Below are 27,717 nucleotides of genomic sequence, written 5' to 3'. Positions count from 1 at the left end.
CTTTGTTTCGGCTGTTTAAAGTGCTCTATAAATAAAGTTGAGTTGAATTGAGTTGAATTGCAGTATCCAATTTGTCCACTTGATGGCAATAAGGTGTTCAGATAGGACCGACGACAATCTTAGTTTGTCGGTGTTTGATGCCGCTTATGGTTGGAAATTGGTTAGTCTGAACCAAATATCCAAAGCCTCGATGCTATGACCATGAGAAATACAGTTCATCAGTTTCTCTATATTTTGTTGATTCTTTCCACTTCAGCTCTTGATGAAAATGAGTGTGACACTGTGCTTAAATACTTAGATTAAGGAACTGAAGGGTAAATCTTACCAACTTTGTTAAGTTTTGCAGGCTTTGTGGGCTGTAAAAGATGAGTATGCACCCAATTCCAATGTGTAAAACAGACAGAGCATAAAATTAATTAAATAAAGTCTTTTTTCAAAGTGCATATACGTAAAGTTATGCACTGACAGTTGTAGTACATTAACTCAAGTATTGCAGTTTTGAAGTATTTTGCTGGTATATCACTATTTCATTCTTCAATATTCTAGTAAAGAACGAAAAATTTCCATTATACATTGATGACATTTATTTATTCTGTTCCTTCGCTGGCCTTGGAGTGACAGTGTAAGGCCGTAGAAGCCTGAGGGAGTCTATTCTTTTCTGCAGAAACTCACCATGCCAATCACCAGATCACTTGCCACTCACTTTGCATTTTTAGTCTAATTTTATTTTATGCTACGGGCCTCAGGCTGGGTTGTAACATAAATGTGCGCTCGTCCAGGAAATGAACCCCTACACTGCTATAGACATAAGTATTCAACAACATTTACAATATGCAAGTTAAATGCTCCTTTACTTCAATGCATCAGCAGTAATAATTATTAACTGTTAACTGTGTTGATAACTGTTCATTTTCTTTTGGCACATTAAGTACCAGAAATAACACATTCTCCATATAAAAACAAGACCATTTACTATTTAAAAACATGTAACATGTAGGTACTGATGCCCATTTAATGACAATATCATCTGACACTGAACAAATGCTGCTACTGAAAAAGCAGTGAAGAATACAGGGGCTCATAGGTTTGACAAAACTACTGCTAGTTGCTATCACACAGTCTATCACAATGCCACAGACTGGCTGGAACTATTTGGTAAAATATTTTTGTCCCAGAATTTATAATATAGTTACCATATACAGACAAATCCGTTTAACTGACATTTCTGGGTGACACCTGCTAGTCCCGCCTTCCAGCAGAATAAAACTCCACAGTGATTGGCTTTATTTGTTGTCCTTCCAGGGAGAGCCAAGGCTCCGAACAGGCTATTGGTTTATGGACCTGTCAGTCACACCTAGTTCTGCAGTGTGATTGGTGTGCCCCACCTCGCGCTCAGTAGAAGCCACTGAACGCCAGCCATTCTGTGTGATTTACTCGCAATGATTTATGCGACCGTTTACACCACATCCCTGTTGAACCGCCGACTTCATGACACGGATGTCATGGTTATTTTAGCCTCCACAGATATTTTCCTCCGCTAGTTCGGTTCCCGCATTGACACAAAACAACCATTCCCGTGTGCGGAGGCTCGAGAGCAGCTGTGAGACGCGGCGCTGCCTCCCCGGTTGGTCGGCGGCAGGAGGATGGCACTGCGTTGGACGGTCTCTCTGTTTGTACTCGGTGGTCTATTAAGATTTTAATTAGCTGATAACACACGGTTGGCATTTACGACGGACTGGTGTCGGGGAGCGAGGACAAACACGCCGCTCAGATTATGGAAAACGAGTGCAGGTAAGACAGCTGAGATTGTTTATTTTGAGGGGTTTTTTTTATTTTTAAACGGAATATAAATGTCAAGACACTATTTAGGGCCCGCTAGCTTAATGCTTTGTAGCATATTAATTCAGAACAGAGAAAACCAAACCGGCCCCGTAGCATATTATTGCTGTTGAAGCCCATCAACTGCAGCTTCATCCGTCAGTCCCATTATATCCGTGAAAAAAATGCACTGTACAACATGCCAGCGGAGACGCGGCCCATTCATTAGCCCATAAACCGTATTTCTCGCTAAGGCATAGCATGCTACTGTATCCATATTGCCTCTCCTCAACGACCCGTCCTTATTTTATGTCGTTACACAATCATGTTGTTGTGAGACGTTTTGTGCCGCAAAGAGGGAGTGATGTGTCTTTTTTTTTTTTTTTTTTTTTTTTTTGGCACAGATGTTGATCCAGTCGAGCCACGAGTCGACTGCAGAGCATGTAGGCCTGCTGTTCAGGCATCCTGAGGCAGCAGCAGCAGCAGCAGCAGCAGCGGGCCGAGATAATGAGCTGTCATGTCCAAACAGACCGCTCAATAAGATTACTGTATGACACTGCAAGGCAAGGGATTATATGAATCATCCTCAGTTTTCAGACGTAGATGGAATATCGCTGGATGGATGGCGCAATAGCTGCTGTGTTCTCTCTGTCTAGATGTTTGTTGACCTGTCATTGACCAACAAAGACACCAAAGAAACAACCCCACCTTAGTAAAAAAGGTAAGGGTTAGTGGACTCCAAGTCCAGCTGTTCTTGCTGTATCTATCTGATCACAGTGATTTCCTTCTAAAGGTGCCTGACTGACATATAAGACCAAAAAAACAGCTCTGCTCTAAACTCAAAGGAAGGTTAAGTGACTCATTGTTGTAAATCTAGGCCAGACACATATAATTTGAACCTCTGTAACTGTAATAAAAGTAGTTAGCTGACAGTTTTTTGGGGATCTAGCTGACTAGTCACAAAACGCAAGGCCTCCCTCAAGCACCGAGCACTTATCTTTTAAGGAGCGGGTTATTTGAGGACTTAATTATCTTCCTCTTTTGATTATAATTGTGATTTAAATACCCCATGACTAAGGGCATGTACCACTGAGTAATGGGCTCATCATATTTTGTGTGAGATACAATGAGATTACTCTCAGGGTTATCTGTGAAATCCACTCGCCATGCAAAAGCCATCTCGCACAGTTCACCGTCAAGGAAACAGGTATCAGATTCTCACATCCTGGTGACCTTGTTTGTAAGTGCAAAAACTTCACACTACTTCTTTTATCTGATCACACAGATGCACACAAAAGACTGAATACTACCTCAGCAGCATGCAAGAACAGCCCAACTCATCCCAGCTGACGTTTTCCTGTGCACTAACTGCTGCTGTTTCTTTATTCATGTGTGCGAGAGAGTGGTGAGCAGAAAGACTCTGGACAGTGTCTTCAGGACAGATGGTCAGCACTGAGGTGTGCGTACACTTGTGTGTGTTTAGGTGCATCCGTTTGAATTCATGCTTGTGACTGTAGCCTCCAGCAAGAACAGGAGGAGGGATGTGATCTTGAAGTTTTCCCTGTGTACTGTTAGTTTGTCTGCCTGCTCCTGTCCAGGATTATTTTTGTCTTGGACTCCATTAAATTGTAGAACAGGGATGCCCGCAACCTATTGATTTTCCTTGCATCTGGAACAATATTGGTCTCTGATAAGTAGTGTAAATATGTGTGATGATGTGTTTTTTCCTGTGCTTGCAGAAAGAGCTAACATTCATTCCACTTGTGGCACAAACCAGCAAGAAATCCTGAGACGAATAATCAAATAAGATAAACTGCAGTCATAAAGTAAATTATTATCGCTATATATGCTTTAATTTTATTTATATTGTTCCATTCCAGCTTCAAGTCCATGTGGCTTGAACACTTGAGGAATTGTGATCTTAAAAATGCACCAGTCTTATTGTTGTCAGGCTTATGCTCAGTTTACATTCCCACAATAGCTCTGGGAGCCTATGTTGTAGGTTAATGCTGCCACAAGTGTGGGAAGTCGACGTGTCGCTTCATATTGCCAGCTCCCTATGAAAATGTTTTGGAAGCATGTTGCTCTATTGCAGATAGTGTGAATGTTGCATCTGGGCTAGTCTACACCCTTGTAAGCATTATACCTGTGTGCTGGTATATTGTCATTGTTCTGTAATTACAGCACTAAAACACTAGTCGGTGGCTGGTCAGCTGTGAAGAAAAATCAGTGCACTTCAAAATATGGTTTGGAACTGAGCAGCTTATGTCTAATAAATATTCAACAACAGTTACTTTTACAAAAATCAGAGCAGAAAACAGAGGCAACATCTGAGCAGCTGGTTTGTTGGGGGCGGAAGGAAGATTGTTCTTGCTTGTCTGGCCACTGAGAGACATGGATGAGGAAATGCATTTTGGACTAATCACAGTCGTTGCACTCTGCATCGCTATTACCTGGGTATTGCATGACATCAGTTTTCCTTAAATATAGTCGTAGTGAGGAATAAAATTGGCAAAATGTTTTTGTTGACTAATCTGCCTTTTATTTCACAAGGAATTCATTAATTGAATAAATGGTAGCTGATAAATGAACTGGAAGATTATGCCATTCTTTCGCTCCCTGTATTACTGTTAAATAGAAGCACCACGTGGTGTGTGGATGGACTGATTTTACAGTGTAATAGGGCTACGTTTTAAAACAAAATACTGACCTTCTAAAGTCACTCATAGCCTATGTGAGCTGATGTTTTTTTTCCCCTCCTGGCTCGTCGGTTGACTGGTTTGGTGCTGGCCAGGCCTGTGCACGGCTCTGCACTTCATCTCCTTTGCTGACACATGAAAACAGGGAGCAGCTTGATGACCTGGCTGCCGTGGTTCAAGCTCACTACAACTGCAGCTTCTCCACAGCTCTCTGTCCTATTGTTCTCATAGGCTGCGGATTTGTAACTGAGCCTGTGTTGCTTTGCAAATGTTACACTACACTGCAAATGTGTTCTCATTTTGAGACTACTGCATGTTGGATTTACATTAACATGCAATTTATATTCAAGTAATGAATATAAAACATCTATAATGTAAAAAAGTGCATGGAACTGTGCTCTACTCTGCTCAAATTATTAGTGAAAGAGGAGAATGAATATACTGGAAGGAATTATTCAGTCTCTTTTGATAAACACTGAGGATGAGTATTACATAAGCATATGGCATTACAAAAAGCTTATGTCTTTATTCAACATAATTCTAGAGAAAGGTACAACCATGCTGCTTTTCTGTGCAGTAATGGTATCGTTTAAAATGAGCACAAGATTTACTGCAAGATGCATTGATGGGAGCGTGATTAACAACACAGACATGTTGCTAAGTGAAAGACTTAAGAGGCATTTTGAAACCTGTGTCGTCACACAAAGCTGTTGATGATATTCCTTTACTTTTGTAACATCGCTGAGAGATAATGGGCTATCAGTGTGTTGTTGCATTGGCGTAAACAGTGGAGAAGTTCAAATGTTTGTGCAGCTCAGGTGGCCATTAAATGTCGCGGTATATATGTCTGTGAACTCCTCAGATCATCTTACAAAAGGACAGTTTGATTACGTTTTCATTTCCCTGGGAGGCAGAGGTACGAAATACACCGAAACAAGATAATGAAAGAAAAAAATAGTATGCAGCATCAAATTATGGGGATGTTGTTTGTGTATTTGTAGTGTTTGACTATTTTCCTCAGCTCACAGCCATTTCTAAGGCAAACAACAGATGTTTGAAATCTGAACGGTGATTATACAGCTCGACTACTGATAAGTGTTTGTTATGAAGCTGCTGAAAAAGTATGAAATTATGCTGTAAATGCAACAAGAAAAACAATATCTGCTGTTGTCTATTACAGCTCTTGTAATGATTCGGGGCTTTAGCCACACCGCGGTGCGCGGTTCCGATCCATGTCATTAATTCCACTCGCAGCAAGGAATATTTTCGCCTGCTACACTGCTATAGTGCTGTGCTTTGTGTTTGTTGTCTTGAGTTTAGTTTCACTCATGTATAACCCTGTTTGTCCATTCAGATATAAACCTCAGTTTACAGTCTGCCTTCAGCTGTAAACTGAGCTGTGTATTAAGTTACTGCTGATGTAAACTTTATCACAGTTAGTGGTCCTGTACCTATACTAGCATCCGGTTGGTAGCAAATCAGCAGTTCTCCATAACACTTTCAATAATATTAAATAATCCCATCAGTATTAGTTTGATTGAACTGATCAGTCAGTGGTGGAAAAGAGCAAAGCAGTCTTCTGTACGTGAACACCAGTGATGGATTATGTGATTGGCTATTTCTAGACAATTTCCTGTGACAGTGGTACTTAGGGGAATGACATCTTGTAGAGAGGGATACTAACTAAATTTAGAGCAGGAAAGCATTAGTCAGATAAAGTGAACAGTAGATTTAGGGGAAAATGTCTTGAATGTGCTTATCTTTATCTGTTCTTAATGTCACAGAAAGTTCACCTTTGTGAAACTGGAAAAAAAAAACAGCGGGTGCATGGCACCAATAAGAAAAAGTTTTCAGTTACGTACCTCTCAATAATTTGTTCATTTGTGATGTTTGGAGAAAAGATTGTCTTTAGCATAATGATTGTCGGGTAGCCAGTACACAGAGGTGGGAAAAGAACTGATCGAGGTTAAGTCTGATAAATTGAATTAAAACTTATACAGACTCGAAAATTTTAAAGTTCTGTAGTTAAAAAGAACATTAAGTGCTACTAGCATAACACACTCAAATTGTATACTGTATTTTGGGTATTCTCTGTGACAAGGATAAGAATGCATACAAAAAATATATTCTGCTGTCCCTTTTTTAAATAAAAATGACTCTCAGTACAGAGATATTAGCTACAAAATGCAGTGGTCCCTTCTCAGTGCTGTAGTGTTATGTTTTGTATCTAAAATCTGCATCTGAAGATGAAACATTACTTCATGTGAAGTACTTGAGTGCTTTCCAGAGGTGCTTTCCACCACTGCCAGGCAAGCACAACGCCATTTAAGGGGCCAGCTTTCTTCATGCACAAATTGATTGCTATCTGCTTTCACACCATTGCTCTTTTGCACTGTGTGTGGAGTGAATTTAACTTGTCAATATGACTGCATCAGAACTAATTCCGTGCATTGGTTTCAGCTAATTGGGCCATTCTGATTCTAGTTATGGCTTTTACAAAGCGGGGAGAGAGCGAGCATAGGACAACAGTGTCGAAGTAAAAACATCTCTTTCTTACAATGGGACGCTTTGAGCATAGCAGGGATCTGCAGCAGTCACACAGTCAGTGAGTACAGTAGTTGTATAGCGTGAACATAAACAGTCCATGTGTCAGTAGCCAAACATGAGATCAGGAGTTAGGGTAACGGTGCAATTAGTGGCTACAGATTAACAAAGGGGTAGCGCTTGATGTCACAACAGCAAGGCCCTGGAGGTAAGACGCACAAACACGAGCTTTAAAAACTAGCAGATTGATTTTGTTTCTTTCGTGAAATGCTGATCAGATTTTCATGGTCTCTGAGGAAATATTCTAGCCATCACATTGTCTGTGGTAGCATGTCAAATGATGGCTTTAGGGAAAATATGTCTGCTTCTGCTGAGTGTGAAGAGATCAAAAGGGAGCATTAGCTGCTGCTTTTTTATTGTTACCCTACTTATTATAACTGCCCTGGGCTGGATTAGTGTGCATGTCACCCAGCCCAGATGGGGACTGGAAAACCTTCTTTATGCCAGTGTAAAGTATTTTGTAAATTACACATATTCGACTTTAATGTTATACCATGCACACAGCACTGTAAACATGGAAGGTCAAAGGGGATGTTGGTTCATCTTGGATGATGAGAGATAGTGTTTGTGTCTGTGTATGCGTGTGAGGAGGAAACAATAGTTCGGTCTGTTTGTGCAGACAGTGAGAGCTTGGAGAGGATGCGCTCAAGCGTAGACTATACAATACCATTACTGTGAATGTATGTGCATATATCTATCACACAGCAGGGCACAGGGCACAGGGCACAGGTCACAGGTCACACACTGACTGAGCCCATGGTGACACAAACAAACACACTCACATACACATTTGGCGCCATATAAACATGGGTTACACAAAGCCTAGAGACAAGTCAGTGCATATGCTAAACAATAACCATTCGTGTAGTGTCCACACATGCTCAGAAAGATATATATAAGTGGATTACATTAAAGTGCCCTCCTTTCTCTCTTAGTCCTCTGCAGTTTCGTCCGAGCACACAATGACATTACACCAGGCCTGCTGTCATATACAGCACAACAGCCAAGCTCAGAAAATCTGGCTTGTTTTTCTTTGTGAGACCTTCACAATGTCCTTCCATTAACCAGACTGAGGGAGAGAGAGTGAGAGAGAGGAGGAAAAACACTCTTTAGCCCTGCATGACTCACACATTTTATAGTGACTACAGTGACACAGCTCAACAGCTGTAGTACTGAAACCAAGAGTAGCCTCTCTTCTTTTTGTGTTGTTGTCAGTAAGAGGCTGACACTTACAAAGATGGCTTTATGTCACTTAAGGTTTTATTTTTTTTATTTCAGCGCATGAACCTGGTATTGAATTGATCTAATGACCTGTTCATAATCAAATCTACATTCCTGAATTCTAGTGGGTTTTTTTTGTTTTGTTTTTCTAAGACAATGTGCACTGGCGTCTTGAGAAATTGAAAGTTTGCAATTTTTACCAATATTAACATGCTTTTATTGATTAGTCTAAGTCTGGACCTGCAATATTGGATCCCTGCAACAAAAATGTATACTCAGCAGATCTGGACAAAGGAAAATGCTATGTAGAGGTGTGTACTTTCCCCTAAAATACAACCTTTTTTATTAGTGACTGAGTGCTCTAATAGAAAGATGACTTTAGCATTGCGTGTCTGTGGAAATCCATGGGCAAAACATCCCTAAGCATCAGTACTTTGCTTTCAATTATAGAGAGCTGTCTTACTGCTGGCATTATGTTGATTATGAGACTGGCAAGGAAAAGATGCATCTCTGTTTGAGCCTGGTCCTTTTTCAGATGATTTTAAGAAGAAAAGACAGATAGTCATTTTATTTTAATTATTACAGGAATATATTTGTTTATGCAAAAAAAAAAAAAAGCTCTTGCATTAGTTTATATTGGTGGAGATACATTTCAAAATCGACTGTACTTGAGACAGTTAATATTTTTTTTGATAAGCCCTTTAACAAATGTGATTGTTTTCACTGGCTTGTTAATGGCTTTTTTGATGGATCTGGTTCGCTGCGATGCATGAATGTGGTCCTTGATTTTTTTCCCCATGCAGTGTGCAGACAGTTCTTAAGCTCCTCTCCTCCAGGCAAAATGTCTGCTTTATGTTTTTTCTTGTGAATGTCAACATCATATGCTCATAATATATGGTTCCTCTCAACAGTCATGCTTGATCACATGGCCAAAATCAATTCTTCATTGCACTGTTTTTTCTAATACAAGGACAGTTTGAAATAGCATTTTTCCATCAATCTCTAGATATTTGTTGGTCTAGGTTAAGCTAAATATGGCTAGAATAACTGGTATATATTATGTTTTTGATATGTGTTTTATCTTATCTGCATGAATGTGTAATACCCATATTTATTACGCAGGTTATTTTTAGCTTGTTTGTGAGCATACATTCGGTACTTTCCACAGGGCAGCCACAGTAAATGGGCGTCCATCTATAAAGCAGACAAGGGAGAGCCAGTGGAGTGTACTGTCACATTTTGCCCTCCAATATAGAGCAGCTTTTTCACATTTTAGTATATCCACAGATAAATCCCATTGCAACTCCTTTTTGGTCAACTCTGGTGGTGCAACGAGAGAATAAACAGTTGGTATCTGTGTACAGAAAGTGTGTTTAAGTGAGTCTTCGGCTCTGAGATCTATGCTGTCCTCTGGCAAGTGTAAATTATCCACCCTGTCCCTTCATAGCCAGCTATTTACCTACTAGGCTGTCTTAACATCAACAAGTTGAATGTTGCATTCAGGCCTCAAATGCCTGTCCTTTGTGTGCTTTAATCAGTGGAAATATCAAACTGGAAACACACATATGGTTTCTTTTTGATTTTTTAAAATAATTTTTAAACCCCCTGTCAGTATTCACAGTTCATTTAGCACAGACAGAAAAATAAGTTCTATGACACTGGTGTTATTTCTCTGAACCTAACACAGTAAGCCATTTTGTCGTACCGTGAATGCACATGAACCCATGACCATGGCTCAGTCCAGGGAATAGTTGGCTTCTGTTGTAAAAACACAGAAGGAATTAATATTTGTGTACAAATCACAGCAGTTCACACAAAGCAACAGTCACGTCAGCAGCAGTGTCACCTCTGTTCAAACACTCCTCTGATCACAGAGTTGGTCTGCAGTGATGCACCATGATGGTCTCTGTCAGGATGATGTCAGTACAGTGACTAAGAGCCACTCCTTCATGGCAGTTATTTGAACCAGGGTGTGGAGGGGCTAAGAAGGCATTTTAATGAGTAACTGACTTTCTTTTCTTGGATAGTCTCCCTAAAGTCTTATTGTCTCTGAGGAAAATTTGTTTCACAGCTAGTACAAACTTCAACATCATAGCAACCGATGGGAGGACCTAATTCAGTGCTGTAACTGGATGGCGTTTTCTCCTATTACAAAATCTGAAGACTGTATTTTTAGCTAGCCTAGCTTTTAGCCTACCTAGCTAAGTTTCATATTTTCAGTCATTTTTTTTCTGTCTCCTTGACAGGTTTGAAGACCTCTGATCATATTGGCTCTGGGGCCCACCAGGTGGCCAGTCAGGTGACAACCAGGCTTTGTGAGGAGGGAGTCCAACAGTGAGATTGGGAGACCCTTTAGTCACACCCACACAGCTTCACCCATCCCACTCCATCCTCAGCACCATGTCTATACCCAGCAGCAGTCCAGAAAGAGAGGGTTCCGGTGGGGCACCTCCTCACCTCGATTGCCCTTCTTCCCCTCCCGGCATGGACCAAGATCCCCCATCGACAGGCAGCCCAGTGCTGAGCCCTGACTCCTCTTCCCATGATGCAGCGCTGTCGGCACCAGCAGCCTCTCCAGCAGACTCTGAGAACCTGAGTCCTGATGAACTGGAGCTGCTGGCCAAACTAGAGGAGCAGAATAGGTAAGCTCAGCAGCCATCCTAAACTATTCCATTGAAAACAGAGCAGTTATTTAGCTTCACTGTGACAGAGTTGGATCCAGAGTTTAGTTGTACACTTGGCAGGTTCGACCACTGGATCCAAATTGTGCACTTCACGGTGGTAATTTCAGTCATATTTAAAAACAATGGACCTTTGTTTTCTCTTAGTGTTAAACAAAAATCTGACTTCCTGGTTCTCACTGACGACTGGATTTTTTCCGCTAGCAGATTTTGTTAGCTGTAGATAGCTTGGACTAAAAACTGTAATATCTCCACATGATTTCCTGTTACATTTAGTCAAAATAACATATAGGCCGGCACAGTGGCGAGGTGGTTAGCACTGATGCCTCACAGCGAGAAGGTCCCAGGTTCAAATCCAATGGCAGACTGGGCCTTTCTGTGTGGAGTTTGCATGTTCTCCCTGTGTCTGCATGGGTTCTCTCCGGGTACACCGTACAAAGACATGCTGGTTAGGTTCATTGGTGATTCTAAATTGGCCGTAGGTGTGAGTGTAAGTGTGAATGGTTTTCTGTCCTCTGTGTTAGCCCTGCGATAGACTGGCGACCTGTCCAGGGTGTACCCCGCCTCTCGCCCGATGACAGCTGGGATAGGCTCCAGCAGACCCCGCGACCTTTAACAGGAATAAGCGGGTACAGAAGATGAATGAATGAATGAAATAACATATATTTCAAGGAGTCTTTCCAACACATCATGGATACATGCACGATAAATTATAATGCTATAAGACTGAGGGTTAAAGCAAAATACCCCAGGGAGAAAGCCGGCATCCTCATTAGCTAGACAATAATCCATGTAGAAGACAAATGAGCAGCACTGATTGTTTTAGCTTTAGTGTTTCAGTGAAACATTTTAAATGGAAATCTAATTAAAATATTTTTCATTCTTACATGACTTAAGACCTTCCAAATTTTTTAAATACAGGGTGTTTACTCATCAACATCATGTGAGCTGCAAAGCTAGAAATCAAAGGCTTGACAGGTCATCCATGATGGAAAGTGGACTTCGGAGTTACACTCTTTGACTCGCCTCAGCATAGTTTGACACTGTAAAATATAAAATATAACACAGCCAGATTCGTTTGAAAAGCTATACTGTGATATAAATGTATTTGCCAAATGAGAACACAAACTGTGTAAATGAAAGAAATATGATTTTAACTACTGTTAAATGTTCTGGTCTACAGATTAGTCCTCAGTCTTAAATGAAATGTCTATCCCCATATCATGTCATTATACATCAAAAGTCCTGATAACAGTATGGTCACTTCTCTGACAGAATGACCACCCCATTGTTCACTCACAAAACCAAATAACCTTTAACTTCCACCATGCAGAAAAACAGCCTTCAGTTTTGCTTAGACTTTATTAACCTGGACACAGTCTAAAAATGCAACAAACCTCTTTCAGAAGTTAAAGAGTAGCACTGTTATATCTTAGTTACATGGCCAGCTCAGCACAAGGGTCAGAGTGCAGGATGGAAGTCAAGTGACTTAAAAGAATCTAACTGGGACTGACTCTGACACCCTCTGGGTGAAGAGCAAGCTCTTAAATCACATCACCACTGCTTTCTGACCTCCTGTTCCACACTGATTACACAAGGAGGAATAAATAAATACACTCAAAGGAAAACTTTAGCAATTTGTTAGCTTGGCATTAACACTGGAAACAGCTTATAGCTATTTATCAGCTTAGCACAGTATTAGCTGAGTTAAAAGCCAAACAACCCCTCCTCCACCAAAGAAACATTAGTCCTACCCTGTAGACCAGCGGTTCCCAAATTTTTTGGCCGCGCACCCCCTTCTATATCCCAACCGCGCTGACGCATCCCAAATCCCCCACACCTTAAAAAAAAAAAAAAATGCAACAAGCTTTTTTTATAGCCATATTAGAGGCAGCATGTTTAATCATGCTCAAGTTACCAGAACACACATATAACAAAATCACAACAACGCGCTCTCACATTTGAATTAAACTGAAACACTGTAACATTTTCCATATAATGAAACAAAGTTACGCACAAGCTTCCACTTTTAAGAGCAAAGGGGATGGATGACAGGCTCAGGCTCAGAGGCAGAAAGCAGATAAGTTGGGGGAAATATGGCTAATATTTTCAGCCGCATTAAACAAAAATTGCAGCAACTTTAAATGACCGTGGAGCTAACGCAACCCCGTCATCATAACACAGCGGTTATGGAAATAAAATTAGAACGCCAGTAATTTTAATTAAATTGTAATAAAGTTACACACGACCCACAACATAAATAACAAAGAGCATAGGCTCAGGAACAGATAAAAAAAAATGAGGATCCATCTGACGATTTTCAAGTGCAGCACAGCTGGCTCAGTTAGTTGCGCATATAGGATAACTTCTTCTCCGCCATTGCATTTTTCATCTCGCGCACCCCCTAGAGGCAGTTCACGCACCCCCAGGGGTGCGCGCACCACACTTTGGGAATCCCTGCTGTAGACAAATCCATCCTGTAGTTCAATAATGTCTGATAGGAGCCAGCTTTGGTGATATCCTCATGGTATTTTGAGGCTTTTAGTGCCTGTCTACGGTTGTCCTGTACAAAGTCTGCCTCAGTCACATCTGTTGGCTGGGACACTTGCATAATCTTATATGTCACTCTTTGTGTAAGACCAACATTTTTTTCTGTGTAGTCATGTGGATATTGTTTTCCCAGAATAACTGATCATTTCCAGTGTCCTCATTAACTCGTTTCATGTAGGTTGCTGGAAGCAGATTCCAAGTCCATGCGGTCGATGAGTGGCTCGAGGCGCAACAGCGGCTCCTCACTGGTGTCCAGCTCCTCGGCCTCCTCGAACCTGTCACACCTGGAGGAAGATACCTGGATCTTATGGGGCCGCATTGTCAATGAATGGGAGGAGTGGAGACGCAAGAAGGACAAGTTGCTGAAGGTGGTGCTCAGGGACTGGATGTGGCTGATGTTTTATGAAGGGGCTGGTTGACTTTGTCACTTGTCTGTTTTTAGTCATAAGGTCACTGTGTTAGTTTGTGTCAGAAACATGTCGCTCAGTTGAAAGAGATCCTTCATGATGTCTGTTGAACGGATTCAACACAAATGACAGATCAGTTGGTATGATGCTCTTAATACACTAGTTTATAAAACAGATGCACCTCCCTGCCAATCCTCTGCCTCCCCGCTTTCTCTCTTTGTTTGTCTCTCTTTGTGTCCTCTGTCACAAGAAGAGTAAACCCAGGGGGAGAGAAGATGGATGCAAGAAGAGACAGCAAAAATGAGTCAGGCAAAATAGGGCAGCTGACAAACGAAGCAAAAATAAATTGACTGCCTGCTAACTGTACAGATTCAGAAAATAGAAGCGTGATCCATCATGGTGTACTGAGTGTAATTATGAAATGACACTAAACAGTCATAAATAAATGTCTTCATCATTTTATAATAAGATAAGCATAGAGAGCTTTAAAAGTACCTCCAGTTGTCATCTTTAATCTCTCTCTCTCTCTGTCCTCTAGGAGTTGATCAGGAAGGGCATCCCTCATCATTTCCGGGCCATAGTCTGGCAGCTGCTGGGCAACGCCACGGACATGCCTGTGAAGAACCAGTACTCGGAGCTGCTAAAAATGTCCTCCCCCTGCGAGAAACTCATTCGCAGAGACATCGCCCGCACCTATCCTGAGCACGAGTTCTTCAAAGGCCAAGACAGCCTGGGACAGGAAGTCCTCTTCAACGTCATGAAGGTGAATTCTTCAATTTCAATTTCAGTTTGTTTTCAGTTTGAGCCAGCAATGCACTGTCTCTATGTCCTCTGTCCTTCCGGTATTATTATGCGATTATGTTCCTGAAACTAAATCTACAAAGACAAGAAAATGTGTAAATGTGTCGTTGACCACTATGGAGACAAGCTTTTTGACTGTATAGAAATCAGTCAAGTTTCTTCATGGCAGAGCTGTTCAGGAAATGAAGGGACCTCTGGTGACTTGTTGATCCAGTTCCTCACAGTCTGAATGATTATGCACTATTGCAGATGTTGTTGTTATGCAAATAGAGCATAGCAAATGTAATGTAAGATGTGTTTGCAGGCGTACTCTCTGGTGGATCGAGAGGTGGGATACTGCCAAGGCAGTGCATTCATCGTGGGCTTGCTTCTAATGCAGGTAATGATCGAAAAATTTTATTATACAGTCTATAATGACAATATTTTACTTTAAAACTCACTGGAGTGAGTCTTAGCTTCCTATAATTTGTTTCACTAAAGTTCAGCTTAAGTTTATTATGTAGCTATTTTTCTTTTGCAGTGTGCTTAAGTAATCTCTCAAGGTCTATCTAGGAAATATTTGAGTTACTGTATAATATACAGTCCACTATAAGCACTTTTTAGTACTTTTTGGTGTTTCACTCAATCCTTTCACCTCTTTCCAGATGCCAGAGGAGGAGGCGTTTTGTGTATTTGTGCGCCTGATGCAGGAGTATCGTCTGAGGGAGCTGTTCAAACCCAGCATGGCAGAGCTCGGCCTCTGCATCTACCAGTTTGAATATCTGCTACAGGTAAAACGGAAGCTACAAAGTCTGTCAACAAACACAAGGATTGCAATGTGAAACTTGTCCACAGAGGGGCAGCAAATCATTGTTATGGCCAAAGCATGTATTCGTTTTCTTGTATATTCTGGTATATATTCTGTATATTTCTTGTAAAGTATGCTTTAGTTATACAAAGGTTTGCTGTGCGTCTTTGTTACCTCAGGAGCAGCTTCCAGAGCTGAACGTCCATTTCCGGTCCCAGAGTTTCCACACATCTATGTATGCCTCGTCCTGGTTCCTCACGCTTTTTCTCACCTTCCTCCCGTTGCCTGTCGCCACACGCATCTTCGATATTTTCATGTATGAGGTATGAAACATGTAATCATCAAGATCAATCAAGATTTTTTAGACTGTTATTTCAGCTTTCATGTATTATAATAAAAAAACTTCTCTACAGGGCCTAGAGATTATCTTCCGCGTGGGCCTGGCCATCCTACAGTACAACCAGACCGACCTCATTCAGCTGGACATGGAGGGCATGTCACAGGTAAGCGACCACAGCTGTGTGCGGCTTTCTGCAGAAATGAGTTTCATGTACAAATTTAGCCACAAGTCAAAGGCTCCACGTCCCACTTTCCCTTTTGCATGCAAGCTTCCTGAACTACAAATCAAAAGTTAAGATCTACTTTGATAAATAGAAGCTGCACTGAACCTGCTTTTGTATTGGTGCTTTGTATTGGTGAAACACTGGCACAGTGTTGATTTTTACTCTTGTGTAGCTTGTTCTCTAAAACTAAAGTTTACTCTAGATACTCATTAATACAACCTTACAACAGGTGAATTTGATTTTGAGATGTTTTTGAATTGTTTCCACTCATACACTCTTAACATTCTTCTGTTTTCTTACATTGCCTTTAATTTAATTTAAATAAAATATTTACTATTAATTATAATTATCAAAAAAAGGATTGAATTTATATATGACAATGACATTTGGTGAGAACTAAGAAGCTAGGTCCAGACAGTGTGGAGATTTTACTCATCTTGAGTAAAAACTGAAACAGTTAATTAATGCTCTTTGTCACTCATCTAAAATATGCTAATGAGCTTCTTTGTCACATGAGTGTTTCTGTCTGGGTCTGCCAGCATTTCCAGAAGGTGATCCCCCATCAGTTTGACAGCTGCCCAGACAAGTTGATCCTCAGGGCATACCAGGTCAAATACAACCCCAAGAGGATGAAGAAGTAAGAGCACTCATTACTCAGCTGAGACTGGATTTTGTAGCCCAGAACAATTTGTGTTTCTGTCTTACTAATGCTGAGGTTTTTACACTGAAACACATTCACATCCGGTGTGTTTTGTAATAAGTGGTGCATTAAGTTGGAGAAAGCAGTTTCCTGTCTAATCCCCCAATGCTTTTTTTGGTTTTTAATAATTCTAAGTTTGGATCAGTGCTTTTTTATAACAATTCATTGAAATGCAACATTACATAATGGCTATTTTTCTCCAGACTTGAGAAAGAATACACCACAATCAAGAACAAAGAAATGGAGGAACAAATTGAGATTAAGGTGTGTATTTTATGTATCTGTGCCCATTTGTCAGTATTGCAATAAAAAGCAGATAGATGTGACATAAAACAACAAATGTGGTCTGCCTTTCTTCCTTTTCTCCGTGTTCAGAGGTTACGCACAGAAAACAGGCTGCTGAAGCAGAGGATTGAGACACTTGAGAAGGTAAGAAGAAGGGCTTTGACTACACCTTACCTAAATGATAATAGAAATCTGCAGCAGCATTGCCATAAAACGTCCAGATAAGACGGGCCTAGTACCCTTCACTCTATTTAAATACTGTAATGACATAATACGGCTGAGTTAAATACATGAGCTCATTTCTCTCGTTGGTTTTCTTCCCCTGAGGAGTTTGCTTGTATGTGCGTGTCTGCGGTTGTGGATGCCTGCGATTGGTCTTTCTGGCAAGCAAGGTTTTTCCCCCAGACACTGCAGTTTTTATTCTTCTGCTCTTCTGTGAAACACATTTTTCTGAGTGATCTCACTGCTGCCTCTGTTTTTTTCCACACAAACAGCTCTGTGCTTTTCTGATTCAAATGATCGGTTCCCCTACTTGTGATCCTGTTTCTTTCTTTCCCTTGAATTTCCTCATGGATTTTCTTATGGTCTATCCTCCCTGCTTTGCCACTGTTTTTCACTCACTCACTCCATCACTTATTTTCATCCTCTTGTTCCTCTCCTTCGATGCGCTGTAGGAGAGTGCTGCTCTGGCAGACAGGCTGATACAGGTAGAGTACTCTATACCACTTTCCCACTGTCCTTGCTTTCCTCTGCATTACTCACACCTTCCTCCTCTGTTATCCTGCACTGCTTCTCTCCCTCTCCTGAACTGGAAAAACATGCATGAAAAATATCCAATGTTCACGTTGTACATCAGTCCACGAGACCATCCTGCAACACCTGAATGCATGTAGTGTTTATCCTTAATGGAAATTGATATGAGGTTGTGCAAACCCTGCATGAGGCTTGCGGAAGTTCATTGTTATTACTATTTCTGTTATAAATTATTATTATAAATACCATGTAGTTTAAACTGAAATGTGCTTATTTGCTTCCTTGACAAAACTAGCTACTGTCAGAATGTAGTTTGCCTAGCTTAACATAAGGACAGCTTCTTCCCTTGTTTAATGCTAAGCTAAGCTGGATGACTACTGGTGAGACATATGAGAGTGGCATTGATCTCCTCAGCTAACTCTGCTAGAGAGCAAATAAGCATCTGTCTCAAAATATTGATATGTTAATTTTAAAGCTTAAAAAATATGCAGTGTGACATGTAGCAAAGTTCCCCATAATCCTAATAACGATGCCCTGATTTATATTTTTCCCTTGAATAGTAATAAAGTTGAGACTCCACGAACCCTCTTAAAGCCTTTTCCTGCTTGCTATTTCAGGGTCAAGTGACGAGGGCACAGGAAGCAGAGGAGAATTATGTGATCAAGCGGGAGCTGGCGGTGGTGAGACAGCAGTGCAACACAGCCAGTGAGAGTCTGGAGAAAGCTCAGGACACCATCAGAGAGCTGCAACAGCAGAGGGTAAACGAATGAACTAAATGTACAAAAGATAGTTGTTAGAACAAGGGGCACCTTGTTCTAGTCTTCTAGCTAAGCTAAGCTAAGCTAACTGTCTGGCTCTAGCCAAATCATTAGGTTAATGTTTTTACCAGAATAAAACGTCTTTAACCCCTAATATTGTATATTTATTTGGTGTGGTACTCGATTAAAAAAATGAATCTAATTAGGGGATTTGTAATTAATTAATCTCAATTAATCACATTTTAATCGCGCAACAATATTTTAATGGATTTTAGTGGACGACTGAATCAAATAATACACATTGTAAACTCAAGCTCTTTTAATGTCTGGGAAAAATGCATTTCAATTCAAAACAGTAGAAAAAGAAAGAAACATCCCTGGCCAGAACTGGACAGACCTAAAGTTAAAGTGCCATTTTAAGTACTCTAAGTACTTTTTCAGAACAGTATTGACTTTAAATGGTTAACGAAAAAAAAAAGTCCGGTACAGTCGGGGTGCTACCGACTGTACTGGACAAGACCAGGACTGCTAGTGCTAACAGCTCCGGCGGTTTCTGTGTCTGTGCTCACTGCAACATGCTTTACATTTAGATGGCACCGTAGGATTGAAGTGCTTGGGTGGTATGCAAACTCTTTTTTTTTTTTTTGCACAATTTGCACAAAACCCCACTTTTATCAAGGTTTTTTTTAAATAAAATTTGCCTTCCATCAGTCCTAGCAATGTGCTTTCATCTGATTCCTCCATTTTGGTAGCCATTAGCCGAGCTCTGACGTGTGTATCGGTGTAACCGGTGTACCAGGAAATTGTGCACTGACGAAAGTTCCGCATTGTTTGGAATGTAAACTGCGATTAAATGCGTTGTTTTTTTAACACGTTAATTTTTTTTATAATTAATTAATTCTAGTTAACGCATCAAAGTCAAACCCCTAATATCTATGTATATTTATGTTTAATCAGAGAACAGAGAACAACACACAACAGTGCCTCATATAAACCAGCTTTACAACTTTACAATATTTGTGTTCTGTAAGTCATTTTAGTGGATTTATTTTAGTGATATGTTTAGCAGTAGTAGAAGAAGTGGTATCTAGAATTAAATGGATTGAACAGACTGTCAGAGAAAACAAGACACTATGTTCACACTAGCAGTGCGAAAGGCGACAAGCTACAGCACATTTTCAAATGAGTTTTCACTTTCGTTGCATGTAGTGTCAACTCTGATGTAGTACAGAATGAAAATTCTTCTTTGTCTGAACTGCATGTTGGATGATGGGCCCCTCTCACCATCTGATTTCACACTGTGATTTGCCAGCTGTACAGAGGTGAAAGAGGAATGAGGGGCATAGTACTTCCTCTTCTAGCTCTGTTTCTATTTGCTACTCAGCTGTTTATCACTTGTAATGCTCCAATGCAGCAAGCAGGTTGGTTGTTGACCCATGCTGGGCTTTTCAGACAATTCACCATGTTGAATTGGTTAGAGAGATCACTCTGGTTGGCTGTTCAGACTGTTACAGAGCAAGCCTGACTGACGAGCGCACAAGTATAAATGGCTTGCACCGGTGTGGGCTACGTGCATAACTTACGGTGTCTATGTCCCTCAGAGGCATAAACTGCGCTTAAGCTTTATCCTTCTGGTCACAGACTCCTTTCACCACATATTAGTTGACTTAAAAAAATCCAAAGTTGTTTAACCCTTATTACAAATGAGTATCAAAAAGTGTTTGCCTTAGCTAGTTTACTAACCTTGAGAAAAAAAATGGCATGTGGTCTGTGCCATTGCTGTTAACCACAGTTAAAATTTACACTGCCACCTCAGCAGCTCATGAGAAGAGGGTGTCAAGCGGAGCAACTGATGTGAATCAAGCGAATTATTTATGAAATGGATCACTAAAGTTACTTTGAAACAACCATGAAGTCACTGATTTAGCTGTAAATGATGCCATTTTGACGTGTGATTTTAATTCCATCTCAGATTGCTGGCACTCATCTCCCACCAAGGTTCACACACCTCCAGACACTTACATACCTCTTTGATAACCAAGACTGAGAAGGCCAAAATGACAAATCGAGAATCTTGTACTCACGCTATGTACTTGCCCAATTTGAAGCTTTATATTATGTGACTGTTTTTCCACTCAGCTCTCTGTTTTTCTGCTGCTCTCATACTCTCTGTGTTGGAGTTTCACCTTGATGTGGTGACATGAATGCGTACAGTAGCTTTCTATTTTCTGACATCACTCTGACTCACAGATGCCTGATGACAGCTAAATTGCGTTGAACTCCTATTTTCAAGTGTCAAGATCATCTACTATGTACAAAACAGAAGAATACACTGACCTTGTTTGGGGCTCTGACATAATTGAGCCTTTAACAATCACAAGAGAATAGATGCTCTTAATTTATTTGTTAGAATTGTTAAAATGCAGAACAATGTAGTAGCTTTGCGGCTGCATCCTAGAATAGTGTGTAATCTTCCATAAATGTAGCTTGATGACACTTTTAGTTCTCAGAAAGGACATGCAAAGGACACACAGTGCCATTTTGTTAAAATTTCTGTTTCTTTTTTCTCACCTTAAGAAACCGAAAGTAAAAAGAGGGCAACAGTTTGTGTTCACACATCTGCAACTGGTCTACAGTAGGTGTGAGAGTCAAATGAAAACTGACCCAGACACACTCTATTCAAGTGACAATTATTCTTAATAAAGCAGTTTCAATAAAATGATCAAAGCTGTTATGAAGCACCTCTGAGCTTGCACAGAACATACTTGTGTAACACAGTGATGTTTGTTTCAGTACACGGAGCAGTTTGTGACCAATCTGCAGACTGAGCTGGAACAGTCTAGGCTACGTGAAGCCGAACTCCTTGGAGCGCTGAAGGAAATGCAAGACAAGGTTCTTGACCTAGAGAAGGTGAGCTAACACACACACACACACCCACACACATATATTTTATTGTGTGTGAGAAACAGCACAGTGGGGACAGTGAGCCTAGGTAGAGGGTGTGTGAATGTGATAAAGATGATATTACTGTAAACTACAATAAGTTATTTCAAACACTGACGACAACATAGCTTTCCTGCCTTCCTTCTACAACATTTTCCAGGGTAAAACCTCACTAATCCATCACCATGGCTACTAATATTGTTAAACTGTAAACCTGAAATGTTTGTCCATGCAGAAGAGCAGCTGCCTGCCAGATGAGAACAACGTGGTGGCCCTGCAGGAAGAGGTGAAGCAGATGAAGCTAAGGGAGCTGGAGACTCTGAGCTCATTCAGAGAGATGCAGGAGACTGTCACTGAGCTCAACCAGCGCTGGCAGGTAAAACACACCAACTGTTCTTTATAAATAACCTGTACATGCATGTTGATGTGCTCCACTGACATAGTGGCAGGAGAGTTGCAATTGTTCACTCTTGGTTCCTGCAGCATCATATGTCCCGTGGCAGCAGCACCGGTGGAGGGGGCGGCCACTGGAAGGAATCCCCAAAGAAGAACGCCATGAATGAGTTGCAGGACAAACTGATGACAGTCAGGCTGAGGGAGGCCCAAGCACAGGCCGAGCTCCGAGAGGTCAAACTCAAAGCTTTGCAGCTGGAGAGCCAGGTCAGACATACTTTACAACTGCACAGCCAGTGATAGAGGGCATATGAGCAGTCGGTCTGTTTCCTTTGTACACAAATATAAGGTACAAAATCAGTGTTATTTATGCGTCATGCTTTTTGTAAGAACTGTGATTATAGCATAATACAGCAATATGACATGTGACATGGGAAATGTTGTGTTTTTTTCTCTTCTCCAGTAGTACGAAGGTTAGCTGAATAATCAACTTACCATTTAGCAGAAAAAAGTAATTTATTGTTGCTTTGCGAGTCGTTGGTTGTACATTTACTTTTTTTTTTTTGGGACATTTTCTGGTAATACATCACTGTAAATTAACTTGCTGTTAGCTAAGTGGATGTTATCTTGGGTTTTTAGAAACCTTTGTTTTCAGACTTTGATTCTTTGATTATTAATTGATTATTTAAAACAGCTGGAGTCCGACTCTCTCTTATTTCCCACTTAACTTCCTTCTTTCTAGAACCAGATCCACAACAAACTGATTGGCCGCCACGAGCAGGAACGCTCCGCCCTGCAGGACCGGCTCCAGATGCTGGCCAATCAGAACAAAGCTCTGCAATCCCAACTCAACGAGATGAAAAGGAAGCAGGCCGAGTTAGACTGCAAGGTCTGAATGAAAGGCGCTGAGGAGTAGCCTTTGTTACTTCTCTCAATGTTTCAAACACTTTGATAGTATAGAAAATGTTCCTTGTATAACTTAATAAAATGAAATGCAGTAATAAGACAGGTCGGGAAAGAAGGACTAGGAGAAAAAAAAACGATTTTGTAGAACAGAAATAGATAATGACTGAGAAAATGGGGTCTGACTATAAATACTGAGATTCATATCCTGAAAAGATGGACAGTAAAGCAATAAAGGAGGCACAGCAGGATGTTGATGGGGAAGAGAGATGAGGATTGTACGATTGTCATCACAGTGTTCAGCTGTTTAGCATAAACTGGTCTTTTTCTTTCTATCTTGACCCACTTCCTCCCTCTCCCTATGATACATGTAGAGTAAAGAGGACGTGATGGCCGTGCGACTGAGGGAAGCAGACACTATGGCTGCCATGGCTGAACTCAGGCAGAAGATCGCCGACCTCGAGATACAGGTGTGCATGTTTGAGTGTCTGTGCGTTTGTTCAGTTTGAATAAACAGTATTGTAATAATAAAAAGGACTGTGATCTTAAATTTGTGTGTGTAAAATGTGTAATTCAGAAGGAGGAAGGGCTGATCCAGGGCCAGCTGAACCACTCGGACTCCAGGCAGTACATAAACCAGCTCCGGGACCAGATCGCTGAGCTCAAGAACGAGGTTGGACATACGCATTTACACACAAACACACAATTCAGGAAGGTACTGTTTATAGGATTATATGATGAGTTAATTAATAGATAAATAAATCGTCAGAAATTGAATTTCCTTTTTACTGTATTTTTAAACCAGCTGTATAACATTTAAATGATCAAATAAGAAAGCAATCAATAGTTGCACTTCTTCCATCTTTCAAAAGTCTGATGACAAAATGAATCAGTTATGGCACAAAATGATTTTGGTCTCAGATGATCAGACTAAGTTGTCATTTTCTTACCCTTCATTCGTCTAGCCTTGCTTGCTTCTTATTTTTTGGCATGTGTGAAGGGTCGTGCCAGTGGTAACAATGTGTTCATCACGTCCTTTTCAGTCCACATAGAAACTCCTTAGCCACTGTGTTAATCAAAGCTAGCTGGATAGCTATGTTGGACGTCTCCACCCTTAAATCCAGCTTCTTTGGTTGTTTCTCCAATGGATTGGGAAAGCTATTAACAGACACAAAACCAGACCAGTTTAAATCTTATCCTCTACCTGAAACCTATCTTGCAGCCTCGCAGAGATTTGGAGTTTTCTCTGCTATGAAGCAAATGATGAAGTTCAATTTATTTTTTTATTTTTTTTCAGGCCAGAACCTATTGATGTCTTACTATCTGTGTATTATGATTTATTAGGGTTTCAAGGATTTTGCTGGTAAACTCATAACTAAGAATTATTTTCAGAGTCACTTCAAAAAGTGCATATATATGTGCATATACACAGATAGATAGATAGATAGATAGATAGATAGATGTGTGTGTGTGTGTATATATGCACATTTTGAAGTTACAATACACACATAGTAAGACATCATATGTACATATCTATATATATATATGTGTGTGTGTGTGCGTGTGTGTGTGTGTGTGTGTGTGTACACATATCCTGCAGCTTTGCTAACCACCACAGATGAATCTTGTCATCTACATGCAGAGACCACTTCCACCACGACACACACACACACACACACAGTTGTTTAAATATCTTTCTTGTAACAAGAGACCGCTGCTCTTCCCCCAACAGATGGATTCTCATCATTTAGCTTACAGTGAACTTAGATTCTGAAAGTGGAGTGAAGTTCAAGAGAATAAGTGTATCACAATGATACATTTTTCTTTCTTTTTTTTTTCCATTGTCTGGTTGTTTGTCTGTCATAGGTGATCCCACAGCTATTCAGCCTCCGTGATCTGAGATCACTGACTGTCTCAGAAGTATATATATCTTGTTGTTCATTTTTGCATATTTTGTGTTCAGATTTCATGTGCGGATGTTGAAAATTCAGTGACATCTTGGGTTTATGGAGATAATGTCCAACCCTGATTGAAGTCACAAGGTTCTCATGCACTCTGAGTTTGTTCATTCAGAGAGTGGCAGTGCGTGACTAGGAGGGAGTGTTTATGAGTGAGGGGGCGTGATGAGACTGCCCTGCCCTTTACCGCTCCTCTCTTTTCTTTTCCTCTCCCCACCTTTTTTTATCAAAGCAGCGGTTTTATAAATCAGACCGAAACTTGCGTGAGTACAGCTGAGGAAGCAGTGAACCATTTAGAAAAATCTCAGTGTAGCAGTCCGTGCGATCATCTTACGATTGCCAGTACTGATACATGATGACTCATTCTGTTCATTTTACATACAGTTATATATATTGTAAATCAGGTTAACTTTCATTTTGAATTTTTACGAAGGCATAGGTTTAGGATGTTAATCAACCAGTGTATATTGAAAATCCAAATGACCCAACAAGCGCGGCTTGTTTGCTTTATATTTCTGTAGCTTGAAGAGCAGTCAGACACAGTCAAAACATTTCCACTGGTTAACCACTGGTTTCCCCTCCCCCCTTCACTGCAGTTAGCCCGAATGTATGATAGGGGGAAAACAAAAACCTCTGAGATTTGTCATGAGTCACTGTGGTACATGCAAGGCTAACATGCAAAAGGCATGCATGTGAAGATCAGCTGCAGTTGGGTCTCACCTGTCACGCAAGAAGAAACAACACTGCAATGTGATGGCTGGACGGCAGCGACAGAGCAGAAACACGCAAACATGTCTGCTTTTATATTTTTTTGTTTTTTCATTTGTTCAGCTTTTAATGTTTAACCTGGTCAAATCAGAGCACCCACCTTACTCGACCTTCAGATGTGTGCTCTGATTTAACTTTAAAGAACCCACGGTCCTATTTGCACAACCTCTGAATGACAAGAAAGATACACATCAGTGGGTTTCACAGTTTTGTTTTTTCACACCCAACATCCCTTTGCAAAAAATTCCCAGCACCTGACATTTAATGCTTTTGCAAAGACTCATATACCTGTCTTAGCACAAGTTACACACCATTAAACTTCGCCCACTGGCACAGTGAAACACTGCAATTATGTACTATAAAAATCAACAGTTCAATGGTATAGAGATTTTGTATTTTAAACTGAGCTACAAGCTAAAACATGGGGGTGAGCTTTTACATATTACATGTGCTCTCTACACTGATATTTTATTTCTATGAAAAGAAGCTATCTGCAGACATTATGTCGTTGTCAGCCTTGCAGTTAGGATGGAGATTTTGCTACAAATATAAGTACTAATATTTCTCATGTTTTATATTTACCTTATCATAAAGATGTTTTACTTTGTGTACCTTAAGGACAGACAAGCTGAATTAAACCAGAAGTTATCAGGCACTATAGTTTGTTTTTGGTAAGCCCCATACTCTTGCATAATATAGTCTTGCTGCTGTAAATACTTAGTAGGGCACCAAATGTGGTTTTGTCTACTGTCAAAAATAGCAACCAATAAATACAAAATTCACCCTTAAAGTTATATTTGATCAAAAACTGCTCATCAAGGCTCTTGGTTACTGATCCAGTTGGGAGTTGTTGGACTTTAGCAAGGCTCTTGACCCTATTAGTCATGACTGCCCTTAACCCCAGCTTCCAAACCAAGGAGTATGTGTAATATAAATTAATTAATAAATTCACGGTAACACAAATGGACTTGAGTGCCAAAGATGGGTTAGGGAGGAAGAACATTTTGAGATTTTCAGACAAAAGTAAATACACAGAGCTACCTACCTTTTGGACCCACTTAATTAAAAGCTTTCGTTCCCTACTCAGGTCAGACAGCTGCGAGGGCAGAAGTTGTCAAACAGCTCCAGAGTCAGCGGTGCAGGAGGAAATACCAACTACCAGGATCTCTGCCTGGCCAGCCCCGCCTCTGCTGAGGGGGACTACCTCAGCTCAGATGAGGACCTCCTCCCCAGCCCACTGCCCACCACCACCCTCTACCCCACCCTGTCCGGCCAGTGTCACCCGTCTGCCCGCCTCGACAGTGAAGGCAGCACAGACAGCGAGGCTGAGGAACGGGTGCAGACGCATCCAGACCCCCAGCAGCTATATGGCAGCATGGTGTGTGCCGAGGCGCTGGATAACTGAGACCCGGAAATTGTGCAATGATTGAATTGGATTACTTTGAACTAAAGAGACGCTGGAGCTCTGCAGGATGAAACTGCTGCAGTAGACTTGGATTGTATTATCCAGTCGCCCCCTCGCCTAATTCTGTGTTTACCTTTCACTTGATGCAGACATAGTGGCATTTGTTGGACCTCTTCTTATCATCTGTTGTCTCTGCTCCCGTTACTGTTTCCAACAACTTGTTCCCCACACTGTCTGATCCTGTGTTCCCTGACAAAGAGGTGAAGTAAAGTCTCTCTCAGTGTTCCTATGTGCAATTGCATCAGAAACTGTCAAAAAACATCCATTAAACATATGACATGCAAACACAATGGACTGACAGTGAACCAGCACGACAGATGCTGCTTGAGCTCTACCATTGGACCTGAACCTGTGACTGTGGTAAGGAGTGAAGGATCGGTAGACAGACACAGTAACTGGTCACACTGTATACTTTGTCTACCCTTATATAATTCTCCTTCCTGATTGATTCAAAGTTAAATACATGTTTATCTTTCCCTGTTACGCTTATTAGGAAGATTCCCATCCATTTTCACTGCCCTCTGAAAAAAAAGACTTTTATCTGTTCACCTCTATGTCGACACAAAAGAAAATTCAAAAGGTGATAATGAGAAGGAACAGTGCAGTGTAGGAACTCGCACACATAGTCGCAAACTATAAGAATATCACAAGATGCCGTTC

At 40.8% G+C, this 27,717-nt stretch overlaps 1 protein-coding gene across 1 annotated transcript; it reads left to right on the top strand.

The window, feature by feature from the left end:
* Positions 1-1,465: 1,465 nt before the first annotated feature.
* Positions 1,466-27,717, top strand: evi5l (ecotropic viral integration site 5 like). Its single transcript, XM_084558664.1, has 20 exons — positions 1,466-1,791; positions 10,589-10,984; positions 13,752-13,941; positions 14,519-14,743; positions 15,086-15,160; positions 15,426-15,551; positions 15,748-15,891; positions 15,982-16,071; positions 16,671-16,768; positions 17,035-17,095; positions 17,207-17,260; positions 17,791-17,823; positions 18,487-18,627; positions 21,421-21,537; positions 21,806-21,946; positions 22,054-22,230; positions 22,706-22,852; positions 23,241-23,336; positions 23,444-23,539; positions 26,680-27,717. Exons 2-20 carry the CDS (start codon positions 10,743-10,745, stop codon positions 26,995-26,997), a joined length of 2,571 nt encoding a protein of 856 aa, XP_084414790.1. The 5' UTR covers positions 1,466-1,791; positions 10,589-10,742; the 3' UTR covers positions 26,998-27,717.

Source organism: Chelon labrosus (genome assembly GCF_963514085.1).
Source record: "Chelon labrosus genome assembly, chromosome: 2".
Taxonomy (NCBI): domain Eukaryota; kingdom Metazoa; phylum Chordata; class Actinopteri; order Mugiliformes; family Mugilidae; genus Chelon; species Chelon labrosus.
Note: the sequence above shows the minus strand (reverse complement) of the source record. Positions and strands in the feature narration are given on the sequence as shown.

What these genes read in the sequence shown, in the direction of transcription:
- evi5l (XM_084558664.1), top strand. Translation starts at nt 10,743, where the DNA reads ATGTCTATACCCAGCAGCAGTCCAGAAAGAGAGGGTTCCGGTGGGGCA. An exon ending in AAACTAGAGGAGCAGAATAG is followed by an intron (nt 10,985 to 13,751) that starts GTAAGCTCAGCA and finishes CGTTTCATGTAG; the next exon opens with GTTGCTGGAAGCAGATTCCA. An exon ending in TCCTCTTCAACGTCATGAAG is followed by an intron (nt 14,744 to 15,085) that starts GTGAATTCTTCA and finishes ATGTGTTTGCAG; the next exon opens with GCGTACTCTCTGGTGGATCG.